Source organism: Diabrotica virgifera, chromosome 5, assembly GCF_917563875.1.
Source record: "Diabrotica virgifera virgifera chromosome 5, PGI_DIABVI_V3a".
NCBI classification, from domain to species: Eukaryota; Metazoa; Arthropoda; class Insecta; order Coleoptera; family Chrysomelidae; genus Diabrotica; species Diabrotica virgifera.
The window spans coordinates 257,276,695-257,291,744 of record NC_065447.1 but is presented as its reverse complement, the minus strand read 5'-3'; the positions used below and the strand labels follow the sequence as shown (position 1 = coordinate 257,291,744).

General features: G+C 34.1%; 1 protein-coding gene across 1 annotated transcript in view; it reads right to left on the bottom strand.

Annotated features, from left to right (window-relative positions):
* Positions 1-4,026: 4,026 nt before the first annotated feature.
* Positions 4,027-15,050, bottom strand: part of LOC126885326 (facilitated trehalose transporter Tret1-like) — a 30,701-nt gene continuing 19,677 nt past the window's right edge. Inside the window, exon 5 of the mRNA XM_050651873.1 lies at positions 4,027-15,011. Coding sequence (XP_050507830.1) covers positions 14,212-15,011 — 800 coding nt within the window. The 3' untranslated portion in view covers positions 4,027-14,211. The remainder of the gene's footprint in view (positions 15,012-15,050) is intronic.

The following is a 15,050-nucleotide window of genomic DNA, read 5'->3' as shown; positions in this document are numbered from 1 at the left end:
TAAGCCTTAAAATAAATTCTTGGAAACGACGCACAGTAGAGACAATGGTAATGCAAACATTTATATTATTTGCCATGTAAAGATTTGCAATCAGTTGATAATTCAATCAAAGAGAAATTGACATAAGCGAAGATTACCTACCAGTGCTGGTAACTTTCTAATTATTTTTAAATAAAATTAGTATTTAAAAGATTTTTTCTACAACCATGTTAAAAATGCAATTTTTAGCACTTCATAGGAGCGTTAAAAATGCTACTTTAAAGCACTAGTGCTTTAAAATTTTTAAGGCACTGCAGTTAAAAGTGAATATTGTCAAATTGTGAAACGTCAAAATATTTATATTTCATTTATTAACATTAATATTAATAGTACAACTTGCGCAATTTGAAAAAGGTGGTTTAATAGTTATTATGATATAAGTGCTAAAAGTACACGTTTAAGGCACGCATGTGAAAGTTTGCAGAATGAGCGAAAGCGAGTTCTGCAATTCACATGAGTGCCTTAAAAATGTACCTTCTTTTTAACACGCATATCATACAATATTTTTCTACAAACAAGGACAATATCTACAAAAACTTTTACTTGAACTTGACTGACATTCCATTTTAATATTTTTTTGACATTACATCAAAATTGCCAATATGGTCAATACGAACTGCAATGCCTTAAAAATTTTAAAGCCCTAGTGCCTTAAAGTAGCATTTTTTACGCTCGTATGGAGTGCTAAAAATTGTATTTTTAACACGGTTGTATAAAAAAAGGTTTTTTAAAGTTTAATTTAAACCGTATTATTGCATTTTTAACACGTTTGTAGAAAAAACAAATTTATGTAACGGTATAATATTTTCGCTAAGAATTTTTAGACATTCCCCTCGAGTGTGGACAACCAGTTCTACCTTTTACGGGTCATAGGTTTATGGTTTCAGCAATTAACAAAAATATTGTATTTTATAAATTTATAACGTTTGTAGAAAAATATTGTATGATATACGTGTTAAAAAGTACATTTTTAAGGCACTCATGTGAATTGCAAATTGCAATCTGCAAACTTTCACATGCGTGCCTTAAAATTGTACTTTTAACACTTATAAATAACTATTATTAAGTTCTAAACAATGTACTTGTTAAATCTGGTAAGTCCAAAGGTTTGTGCTTCTTAGGTCATTTATCAATCCCCCACTTACCGACCAACGGCTTCGGGCGGACGAGTTGGTAGGTCGTAGGGCATTTTTTTGTCCTGGGGCTAAGAAACCGGCCCCAAAGGCGGAAGAATCAATGGTTTGGTCAGCGACATAAGAATATAGAAGGCAACGAGAAACCACTATATTAAAGATCCCTATGGATATCTCTAGTACAATCATAATGGCTGTACAAATCAATACAAATTCGCGTACTGATCATGTACATCGGAAACCAAGATCCGGCAAGAGAGGTCATTCCCATGACCACAGGGCCGCCCACGTCGTTAATATGCAAAATCCCTGTGAAATACCCAATAACACACCTTTAAGAAAAATCCACACGAATTGTCTGAAGAGGATATCCACTTGGAACGGTAGGACGACGGCTCAATCAGGAAAAATCCAATGCGCAATCAAAGAAATGGAACGCATGAAAATAGCAATAATGGACACAAGCGAAATGAGGTGGCCTGACTCAAGTTATTGTGACATATCAGAAAATGGTAAATATGAAAATGGAGTTGGAATTATCACACGTAAAAGTATAGCCAAACATGTCAACAACTTCATACCAGTGAACGATAGAATCCTCCTGATGCCTAATAGAGCGCCTCGTGGTACCTTGGGACTAGCTAACCCTTCAGGCTGGATGACAGCAGAACTTTATTTACAAGTAGAACATTTTATCAAATACAGCAGCAGTTCCAAAGAAAATCCGTCACTGACATTTGATAACCACGAGAGCCACGTCACAGTGGAAGTAATCATGAAGGAAGTAATCGAGAAGCAAGTGTCCATATTTTAACGTTGCCCCACATTGTAGCAACAAACTCCAACCCTTAGATGTGGCTGTCTTTGGGCCTTTCAAGGCATATCATTATGGTGCATGTGAGGATTGGCTAATAAATCACCCAGGAATGCCTATCACAATATACAATATCGTTGAGTTGGCTTGTACAGCACACGATAAAGCTCTCGTACCTCAAAATATTCGGTCAGGCTTTGAAAAAACAGGGATATGTCCCTTCAATCCAAATGTTTTTAGAGAGAGCGACTTTCTTGTATCGGCAATGACAGATCGTCCTATGGAAATTGTAGAAGAGGAGTCCTTCAGCAACGTCCTTCCAGGACCATCGGCTGTAAACTCTGTTCCTCTAGACCCTCTATTCCTCTAGAAGTACTGAAACACTCTCTAAAACTACCAAAGAAAATAAAAATTTCATTTCACCAGAAATATTGCAAGAATATCCTAAGGCCAAGGCAAGAAAACTTAATAGGAAGCCGAGAGAGAAGAAGAAAAGCAGTATCCTCAAAAGCACGCCTGAGAAAGATGCGCTCGAAGCAAAACGGAACCAGTTGGTTTCTTCGACAATGAAACAGAAAGTTAGCCGTGTTGTGGACATTGAGAGTTCTTCTGGTGAAATTGAACCAGTGTGTAATTTGGGAGATAGCGATGATTATCGGATAGGACCAGTGGATGATGAAGCATTTGACTGCAATCGTGACCCTGTAGAGGGTGATTATATTTTAGTGAGATTCAAATAAAAGTCCAAAAATATATTTTACGTGGGACTTGTATCGTGCAACAATTCAGAAGTAGAGGTAAATTTTATGCGCAAAACCAACAAAATGTGCCTCGTATTTTGTATTTTCCACTGTTCCTGATATTGCTTTCGTGAAGAAAGAAGATGTCAGATTTGTTCTTCCAAATTCAACGCCATTTCGCAAATTTGAAATAAATTTTGGTCATCTAGACGTTCGCTAATTAGTCTTCATTTCAGACATTAGCTCTTCTGTTTTCTTGGGAAATATTTTCGGAAGTTATATTGACTATTTCTTTTTATTTTTCTTATCAAACTATGGAATATATAATGTGTCTCACTGTGTACTAGTAACATGTCTCAATGTATACCAGGGGTGGTACACACTGAGACATGTGCAAGGTTGTTTTTAAAGTTACATAACTTTTTTGAATTAAAACTACAGGCCTTTATATTTGTGGAAGTGATATAGGTCTGGATCACGCGTATGAAACAACAAAGTTGATTAATAGCAAGCTGAAAATTTGTTAATAGCTTAAGGGTGTCTAGTCGGATAAACTTTGATATATGGGAACACTGGAACAGGGGCAGTTTTAATTGTGGAACAAGTTAAAAATTTGGAACGGCCAGACCACGAAAACATCACATATATTTTGTCCGACAGAACTTCCAATTGATTTGTTACCCTTTCATTAAACTCTTATGCAAAAATCAGACTGCTATTTATCACCTGTCATAATTCCTGTCATTTGATATGTTCTACGTGTTCCACTCATTAAAATGCACATTTGGTGATAAATAGCAGTCTGATTTTTGCATTACAGTTTAATGAAAGGGTAACAAATCAATTGGAAGTTCTGTCGGACAAAATGCAAGTGACGTTTTCGTGGTATGTCCGTTCCAGATTTTTAACCTGTTCCACAATTAAAACTTCCCCTGTTCCAGTGTTCCCATATATCAAAGTTTGTCCGGCTAGACACCCTTAAGCTATTAACAAATTTTCAGCTTGCTATAAATCAACTTTTTTATCTACGCGGGATCCAGGCCTAATACATAAAATACCCAAAATCCTTATGGCTGAAGCTGTCAGTTCTTATCGATGATTAAAAAAATTAAATCGCCAATAATTCATATTTTTCTCACTGTATACCACCTTCCCCTACAGTAATTAATTAAAATGAATCAAGGCTAGTCCATTGCAATAATTGAAAATCATTGTTTACCCTTTTAAAGCAGTTTGTAGCAATTATTGATAAACGATTTGTGTAAACAGGGAAGAAAACTTGAATAGAAAAACAAAGCGATTAAATAACACAAACTTTTATTTAGTTAACGTTTTTAAAAAATATTTTATAATTATGTACAGTGAGGTCAATGCCTATCGTACTTACAATATTAATTTTTCATATACAAATAGTATCACAGTATGCAGAATGTATAAATACACTGTCTCAAAAACAACAGAATCTTGTATTAGACAGGATAACACATATAAAATAATAATATATACAGTCTATTTCAGCGTTCTATGTACAGAGTGAGTTTTTAAGTTAGTTAGAAAAAATGGGTAAATGATTAAAAAAATGTAGGCTATGATGTTCTCCAGACTTGGATTATATGCTGAATTCTACAGAGTGATTAATAACTACATCGTAACGCAAACAAACTTTTTTTAAACTGGACACCCTGTATATATACAAATTTAACTTTTTTGGTTATTCTAATGCAATTTTCGACCAATGTTTCACTAAAAACTCAACCTGTACGTATATCAACACATGGTTAGAAATAAATAAACATAAAAACATTTTGATCATTAAAGAAATCAAATGTAACCATCAACCAATTGGAACTAGTAAGTCATAATTACCTAAGCATCATTGTCTCCTAAATATGAAAATAAAAAAATAGTTCTACAATGAGTATTATTTTAGTCATTTTTTATCATCTGGTATCGTAGCTTGTTTTAAATATATATTAATAAACTGCTCGTCAAAAGTTAGGGATATAGAAAATTCTGCTGAATTTTTATAGTAGATTTTTTCGTGAACAGATGAACGGATTCCGCTAATTTTTTTTATTATTTTAGACATTTATTTAGTATTTACAGAGTTATGCAAAGGTTTACTCAACCTTTTTTTTGTACTTATACGGGGTGGAAGAAAAGAAATGTTTTTCTTATGTTAAGTTTGAGACGCCCTGTAGGGATGACGAGGTACAAATGGGAGTAGATATCGAAATCGTATTGTAGTCTTATGTTTTGTAAACATTTTGTTTTTTGAATGTCCCTAATATGTTTAGAAATAAAAAAAATAGACGGTTTTGTAATTTAACATGTGTTTTAACCGAAACAAAAGTTTGAGACACCTTGTAGTGAGAAAAAGGCAAAAAGGTGAGTATAGCTCGATATTTTGTTGTAGTCTCATATTTTGTGAATATTTTGTTTTTTAATTTCTCTGATATCTTTAATAATAAAGAAACTAGACGATATTACTCTTTAATATGTGTTTTAACTGACGAAATGCGTCACATCACACATGTGAAACATAGAAAAACATATTAAAGAGTAATACCGTCTAGTTTCTTTGTTATTAAAGATTATTATCAGAGAAATTAAAAAAATAGAATATTCAAAAAATATGAGACTACAACATAATATCGGGGTATACTCACCTTTGTGCCTTTTTTTCCCTACAAGGTGTCTCATACGTTTGTTTCGGTTAAAACACATGTTAAATTACAAAATCATCTATTTTTTTTGTTTCTAAAGATATCAGGGACATTCAAACAACAGCATGTTCACAAAACATAAGAATACAATATTATTCTGATGTATACTCACATTTGTACCTCGTTCTCCCTACAGTTTGTCTCAAACTTAACACAAGAAAAACATATTTTTTTCTTCCACCCGGTATAAGTACAAAAAATAAGTTTAAGTAAACCTTTGCACAACTGTGTAAATACTAAAGAAAAGGCTAAAATAAAAAAAAATAGCGGAATCCGTCTGTTCGCGAAAAAATCAACTATGAAAATCAGCAGAATTTACTATATCCCTAACTTTTGACGAGCAGTTTATTATATTGTATTATATATATTATATTTATTTTTAAAATACCATTGTTTAAGTCAACAAATCAAATTAATTTTTTGTAGTCTGTGGAGCTTGTTTCAGTACTTAATAATTCCATCTCATCCTTCACTTAATTATTTATCACTGTCTTTTTATTCATTGCTATTTATCTGTACTCCATGGGTATTCTGCTCTATGTATGTTAATTATGGAGCAGTTTTAAGAGGTAGTCTTCTTGTTAATTACTGATTAATTTCTTCTTTTGTCTGCAATCGTTGGCATTTTTCGGGGGAGAATATTAATGTAATTTTATATGCTATTTGTTCGTTTTTTACTGCTTTTTCTAAATCATCATGTCTCTTCTTTTTTTACTCAATCACTGCTTTTGCAATTATTTTGTCGGCCCTATTTAGCTACATTTTATACTATCCCCCATAATTTGATATCTTACAAACTTGTTGGTTTGTCTTTCTTTAGTAATATAATAATTATTTATTGATATAATAACAGAAAACATTAATCTACAACACTGTCTTGATTTTCACAGAATATTCTCAACATGATAAGTATCATCTACATATACAGCATCTTCCTCTAAACAGAAGTTCTAAAGTAAATATTTATGTATGCAAACAAGTTCTTAAAATTCCCAAAAATGTATGCAAACATAATTTCCATTGTTTCCTTATCTATTTAGTTACCTCCCACCAGACAACAAACAACATTTAATACTATGTATTTATACTAAATAAGAACTATAGCGACTGTCCCTTGGTTTATCTCAAACCAGGTCATCTACAGTGATCTAAAAATTCCTACAGTGAAACAAGTGATCGCGCAGTGTAGTGATAAATATCTAGCGTCTTGAAGTGCACTCCAACAATCTTGTAATCGGTCTCCTTGACAACAGTGTACAAAACAACAGACTAAATTAATATTCGTAGTCCACTGGATTTACCCTATAGACAATAGACAACAAGTAAAAGTTTAGAATAAGTTTAGATTAAGTAGTGAAGTAAATAGATATAAGTCATACCAATGTATATCCAGAAACATTCAACCAATAGAGTTATAGCCACTGGGCGATCACTCTTAATGTTTCAAATTCTGTTCAATAAAAATGCTTAGTGTTTATAGTTTGAAATAAACAGATGGCGTTTGTAACAATAAAAAAAAATGTATTTATAAATTGAGAACGACTAAAGGACTAATTTTTTACTTTATGCCAAATCTCAAATCGAGATTGAACTCAGGCCACTCTTAGTCCAGAAAGCCACTGCGCATCCGCTAGGAGAAATATTCTGAATCGGATTTTTTGCACAATCTTACTCAAAAACTGTTGCCAGGACCAAAAGGTGGTCAAAAATTTTTTAAACGTTTTTTTTTGTTTTTTTCCTAAAACTATTTTTTTTTTGCATGGAAAAAAGTTTTTTTAGGTTTTTTGGATCATTCCAAACAGAAAAGGTCTTAATGACTTTTCTCTAAAAATGATAGTTTTTGACATATAATCGATTAAAAATTGTAAAGTTGTGAAATCGGCCATTTTTAACCCTCAAAAACTATGTGAAAAACTGAAAATTTGAATGTTGCCAAGGTAGGTAGATATTCTTTAAACATCTATTGATGAAATCCCGAAGAGTTTTTTGCAATACAATATTCAAAACTCCTTTGTTTTTTAATTGCTAATCAAGCGTGCGCGACACTATTTTCCACCGACAGCAAATGAAATTAATAAATTCGTTATTTCGTAAACCGGCGACTTTACGGAAAAATCCCGAAACATGTATATTTTTATTTTTAAGTTATGATATTGTGGCATATATGGTATACTAGTGACGTCATCCGTCTGGGCGTGATGACGTAATCGATGATTTTTTTAAAAGAGAATAGGGGTCGTGTGGTAGCTCATTTGAAAGGCTCTTCAATTCTCTATTCAGTAATGTAAACATTTACATAATTATTTATACAGGGTGTCCTTCTACTTCTTTTGTTTGTCAAATAATTTAATTTAATAAAAATTTTTTGGACACCCTGTATAAATAATTATGTAAATGTTTATATTACTGAATAGAGAATTGAAGAACCTTTCAAATGAGCTAGCACACGACCCCTATTCTCTTAGAAGAAGAGAACATAGAAGGTAGCAAAGAGGAAACGAATGCGCGCTGTAGCGATCGTCGGTAGGAAAGATCGTCTGCAAAGCTGTATCAATAGCTGTGGTGATGTTAAGAGAGCATGGGTTCCTAAGAACTAGTGTCGGATTGACTGAAAGATTTCCGTTAACGGCTAGTTTGCATCAAAGCTCTTCACTGAGTTCCTACCTGTCTGATCTTGTTATGGATATACTGAAGAGAAGGTAAGGGAAGGCCCCCTTTGGTCATTGCTCCTTTCGGATGATATAGTGGTAATGGATAAGAAGTTGGAGGGATTTAGAAAGGCTATGGAAGAGGGAGGACTTTAGATTAGTAGGTCGAAAACAGAGTATATGTGAGTGGGAGTAAGAAGAAGGGTTGGGTCTGTAAAGAGGGTTCAGAAAAAGAAGATGGAAATAGCTGAAATTAAAATATTGCGGTAGATGTTGGGTAAGAATATGTAAGAAGAAGGTAAGAGAAGGAATAGGATGCAAGAAAATGTCCTGGTTCCGGAGTTAATAGAAAGTGTGATCGCTATCACCCATGGGTGGATTTTCATCTGCAGAAGAAGAAGTTGGATAAGACTAGAAGAGACAAGATGATTAGAAACAGAGCCAGTAACTACAGTCTCCCAAAAAGGTTCCAGAATAAAGACTATAATGGTTTGAACTACCATTGAACTTCACTTATCGCTCATTGCTGGTCCATTTTACAGTGGAGTAATATTTAAAATTTATTTTCTGAGGAAGCTGTTGTATAGCGCATGACAAATGACAAGTACATAGTTGATATTCCGTGAAGATAGTGTTGTGATGCTTTATTGTATTATTGAACTTGAACTTACATCAAGTGGTTGCTAATTCAATACAAAATTATTGTTGTCACTTGAAAACGACCTGGGCTAATGTTCTGGCCTCTAAATACTTCCCTATCTCTTATCTGATAATTATATTCTATTTTAGATTTTGGTCCTTGATCGGTTCCTGTATACTTATAAGTATCATGTTTTATGGTGAAACCATTTGTTAGTTTGAGCAAATACTATTGACTGTAATACATACAACTCTTGAAATTTCCCATTACATTTGAGGAAGCAAACAATATAGCGCCATCTAGTGGTGTGCGGTGATAACGAGAGCAATCTAACCTTACATTTATAAAATTGCTTTATTATTGTTTTTGTGTAAGTTTTTGAACTATTTTTATTTTAATTTAATTTAGCAAAATTAGCTCGTTATTCAAAAATTTATAAAATTAAATTTGAATGTTTACATTTTACATTTTCAAAACGTAGTTTGGAAAAAAAATATACTAAGGTGTATTACCAACAGAAAATGGGGTGCAGACCCCAAAACAGCTTTATTGTTCTACAATGCTTGTATTCGGTCAGTCGTGGACTATGGGTGTTGGATATATGGATCAGCAAGCAATACGAATTTAAAAATATTAGATCGGATACAATACAGATGCTTGAGAATATGTTTAAGTGCAATGGTATCCACTCCAACAAACGTTATGCTAGCAGAGTGTAACGAAATCCCATTAAATTTACGTAGACAATTTTTAGCTCAAAAATACTGCATAAAGCTAAGAAACACTGAGTCAGACCTTTTAACAAATCTGGCTTTATTAAACATGGAAAACTTAACTAGCAAATATTGGAGAATAAAAAATTCACCACCACTAACAGATGCATTCATTGAAACCAGGAATTATACAGATTTACACAACAGTAAATTATTACCAATTTATAAATTTCCGTATAAAACTTTGATTAAAAAGCCAAGAATCATAATTCCTAAATATACAGAATCAAATCATTTAAATAATATTTTACTAAAATCTATACTGAGCGACTTTGTGGATTACACAGTAATTTACACAGACGGTTCTAAAAATCAAACAGGAATAGGATGTGCTATGTATGTGCAAAATACCCATCAACATAATAATTACAAATTATCTAGTATTAGTAGTATTTTTCCAGCTGAGATTATAGCCATCGAAAAAGCTCTAGAATGGGCCAAAGAGATATTGAAAAAGCTGTGATAATAAAAGACTCCAGATCTGCAATATATGCAATTGAAAACACTGATTTTAGTTCATACAAATCAAAAATTTTATGTAATATAAAAAATAATTTGTCTAAAGTGGAAGTAGTATTTATATGGGCAAAAGGGCATGCCGGTATACTGGGTAATGAGAAAGTGGATGAGTTGTCCAAAGAAGCAATAAAAAATGGTGAGATTCTAACTCAGATCTTATCGACAGATGCAATAAATGACGTCAAAGCCAGAATAAATAAAATATGGAAAAAACAATGGAAAAATATTTCAAGCATATCAAAAAATTTATATTTTTCTTTACATCAAGAACTTCCTCCGCCACCTGAATACATATTTAAGTATAACCTGCCAAAGCAAGATATTTCTCCTATCGTCAGATTAAAAACTCGACACGGAAAATATGAGACACATCTGCACAAATTAGGAATAGTTAATTCATCAGTCTGTTTTTGTGATAATGTTTCGATTAGAGATTTGAACCATATTTTCTTTAAATGCAAAATTAACGAGAGATATACAAATCAATTATATTACAATTTACGACAAACACAAGTTCATTTTCCAATTAGTATAGGATATCTAATAAGTTGTCATAAAATGGAAATATTTAAATTACTCATTAACTACTTGAGCGAAACAAATATAGTCATTTAAGTGAAATAGGTATAAATATAACAAAACTAATAAATTGAGGTAAAAATAAAATAAAAATCTGTGGCTAACGGACCCGCATCCAAGCCATTTTTTCTGTCTCACACACACACAAAACGTAGTTTGACTTCAAGCCGACAGTGGCGCTAGCGAGCTAGTGGCAACGTGCTTCCAGATTTTTGTGTGAGTTGGATGTATTGCAGTCAATAGTATTTGGTTTGAGAACATTAATAGGTATTTCTAAGGGGTTTGTCATTTATATGACAGCTTGTAAATTTTTGTAAAAAACATTGATTTTCGATGTTTTCCCAATTAAAATATAAACAAAAAAGTGATAGACGCCAAACCACTAGAAAAAAATAGTACATTGATTGGGAGTACAGTCTCAAAAGGAATTGTTTGGCATTTCTCTAACAAAATTCTTATTACAAGTATTTTTGATAAATTGAAGTGTTCTACTAAAAGAGACATCGAAAACAGACCGCAACAGGGAAAAAACTGTAAATATTCTAAGCTCTCTACTATGGTCTAAAGACATTAGACAAACAACAAAATTGACAATCTACCGAACCTTGGTAGAGCCTATTATGACTTATGGTAAGTAGTAATGGATGATCTAAGGAGAGCGTGTGGTATATCCAAAAAGATCACATCAGGAATGAAGATATAAGAAGAAGGATTCTTCTTCTTGATGTGTCTATCCGTGACGAATGCTGGCGATCATCATGGCAATCTTTACTTTATCTGCAGAAACCCGGAAAAGCTGCACAGATGTTGTGTTGAACCAGGTTCTGAGGTTCTTTAACCAGGATGTTCTTCTTCTTCCTGGACCTCGCCTTCCAAATATTGTTCCTTGCAGGATGGCTTGTAGGAGGGCATATCTGCATTCATTTCGCATAATGTGTCCAAAGTATTCCAACTTTCGAGATTTGATGGTGGTCAGTACTTCTCAGTTCTTCCACATTCTTCTAAGAACCTCCTCATTTGTGACCCGATCAGTCCATGGGATTTTAAGAATTCTCCGATATAGCCACATCTCAAATGCTTCCAATTTTCGGCACATATCCTCGTTCAAGGTCCATGATTCAACACCATAAAAAAGGACAGAGAAGACGTAACATCTCAGCATTCTTACATTTATACCAAGAGAAAGGTTGTGGCTCTTGAAAAACGCCCCCAGACGGTTGAAGATTGATCTAGCTTTTCCGATGCGCGCTCTTATTTCTTGGTTGTTGGTCCATTCTTCATTTATTATGGTGCCGAGGTAGTTGTAGTGCCTCACTCTTTCTACAGGGGTTTGGTTGATATAGAGTTGACCTTCTGTTATCTTTTTCTTGCTGACGATTATAAGCTTTGTTTTCTTCACGTTTATATTGAGTCCATATTGTTGACTGTAATACGTGATTTTGTCCATGAGAACTTGTAGGTCTTCTAGGTTGTCCGCAAATACTATCGTGTCATCTGCATACCTGATATTATTTAACCGGTACCCGTTTAGTAGAATCCCTTTTTGAGATTCGTGCAAAGCTTCGATAAATATTCTTTCAGAGTAAAGACTGAAAATTAGAGGGGGGGGGGAAATGCAGAATTTGACATATTCGGTGAGTTCACCGTCAACTCTGAGGTTTACAGTCTGATTCCAGTAAAGGTTTCTAATTATTTTCATATCTTGGATGTTAATTCCTGCTTCTTTTAGTATTTGCATCATCTTGGCGGGTTGTACTCGATCAAACGCCTTCTCGAAATCAACCAGACATGCGTATACGTCGCAATTTACGTCTCTGCATCTCTGGAATAAGACTTGTATTGAAAACAAAGCCTCTCTCGTACTAACAGCATTTATGAACCCGAACTGGTTGGGCGAAATTTGACTTTCACATAGCTTGTAAATTATCGTATGGATTACCTTTAGGAACAATTTTAGGAGATGACTCATCAGGCTTATCGTACGGTATTCTTCGCACTTTTTGGCTCCTGGTTATTTGGAAGTGCAATAAACACAGACTTCAGTCATTCGGTTGGTATTTGTCCAGAGTTGTATATGTTGTTGAACATCTTTGTGATTATTGCTATTGATTCGTTGTCCATCAATTTGAGTAGTTTTGCTTGTATATTATCGTGACCTGCTGCTTTGCCATCCTTTAGCTGTGTTATGGCAGAATAAACTTCCTGCTGTAATATTCTTGGTCCATCATTTACCTCTCCTTCTAGCTCATGGGTATTATCTTTTTGGTCTTCAAATAGTTTTTCTAGATATTCTTTCCACGTTCTAATTTTACTCTGTTTATCTAAGATGATGTTTCCGTCAAAATCAGTTAGATTTGCTCTCTGACTCCGTCTTAGTCTACCTGTGAGTTCTTTAACTTTCCTATGTACATTGTGACTATCGTACTTTGATTGTAGAATCTCAATTTCCTGGTATCTCTCCATTGCTTCTTTTTCTTTCGCTTTTCTAATTTTCCTTATTATTGATTTATTGATTGTTTTTTATGTGTCGGGGTCATTTTTGGCATTTCTTCTTTCGTCCATTAGTTTCAGGATCTCATCTGTCATCCATGATTTCTTCTTGGTTAATTTATCTGCCTGTAAGTAAGTGTCTATCCTTTACATTTTGAACTATTTCGGTCATCTGTTTGATGTTTGATCATTTGTTCTTCGTTAGATGCATCTCTAAATGCAGTCACTTGTTCGTTTAACGTAGCTTGGACCCTCATTTTCGTGTCATTGTCTTTTAGCATACGTAGGTTGTATGATTGTGATTTCTTTTTCTGCACTATTGTGAGTTTGACGCGAAATACTCGCACCAGTGGAACGTGGTCCGTCTCTAAGTCTGCTCCAGGATAAGTCTTGACAGATGTAAAGCTGTTTCGGAGTCTTTTGTTTACTAAAATGTAATCTATTTGATTTCTAATAATTCTCCCGGGTTTGTCTTGAGGGGATTTCCATGTGTACAGCTTTCGAGGTAGTAATTGGAAAAATGTGTTAGTGACAACGAGTTCTGAGTCTTCTGCGAATTTTTCTAGGAGGTATCCTCTATCGTTTCTGACTCCAAGTCCATGTGCGCCAATGTACTGCGTCTTATCTCCAGCTCCAATCTTGGCATTAAAGTCTCCCATAATGATAAGAACTTCCTGTCGTGGAATTTGAATAGTGGAAATAGAAGGAGGATAAATATTGTGTATTCTGTGTGGTGTGGTCACGTGAAACGAATGAATGAAGAAGGTTTGGCCAAAAATAGCTTTAAATTACATACCGCAACAAAGAAGAAGAAGGGCAAGGCCTTTAGTTGCCTGGTAAAAAAAATATACGGCACATAATGAGAGATACAGCCATAAAAAAAGACGAATGGATGAACAGAAAACGATGGTGATTGAAATGAGAGAAGCGGCAGAGGCTGTAGGAACCTCGCTTATAGAGAGATAGATAGAAAAGTGTTCTTTGTAATCAGCAGTGCAAAAATAGGTTAGAATACAAAGACAAATACAAAAAAATGTAACCTATCGTGTAACTTCTATAAAGAACAAGAAGTTGACTTGAACACAATAATTTGTTCGTCATAACACAATTTTAACTATTACTACATTCACTTGTCGATTTGGTATGTTTGACTCCCTTAAAATAATCCTGGATCTCCTCCAAGGTCTTTCCTTTCGTTTCAGGAACCATAATGAATATCAAAACAACAGCAATGGCACAAATGGTAGAGAAGGAAATAAACGGTACATGCATCCCGTAGTGATCTCTGGTAACTTGAAAGAACTTTGACGTGGCAGTGGCAATTATAGCAAAATATATGTCAGCGAATCCCAAAGCAACTGATTTAATATCAGCGTTAAACACTTCACTTAAAATGATAATTGGAACACCTTGGAGACCTATGCTGAAGAAGATAATGTACACCAAGAGAGCAATGACTGGAACCATCGCAAAACTACTAACATCTATTAACGTTTGTAAGTAGAAGTATATTCCTTCTACCATTAGAGTTATTCCTACTCCAGCTACAGATATCAATATCAAGGGTCGTCTTCCGACTTTATCAACGACGGTAGATGCTAGTATTGTAACTACTAACTGCGTTAGGAAGAACAGATTGGAAGCAAGTTCAGCAGACATAAAATCTCCGGAAGCGTTAAATATGTTTTGAGCATAGAAAGATATCGCTGAGTTACCAGAAAACTGTTGTGTTCCTCGGCATAACATCATTATGAGTACGGCTTTTCGATTTCTCTTTAAAGTGAATAGATGTAGAGGATTTATGCGCGCTTTTGTAAGGTCGGCCTTGACTGCTTTATCTATCCTGTTCAGTTCCGTATCAACATCAGCGTCACTTGATCCTCTTAAAATTTTAAGGCTTCTCTTGGCACCTAAAATTTTTTAGTAAGTTTTAAAAAAGTTTATGAATT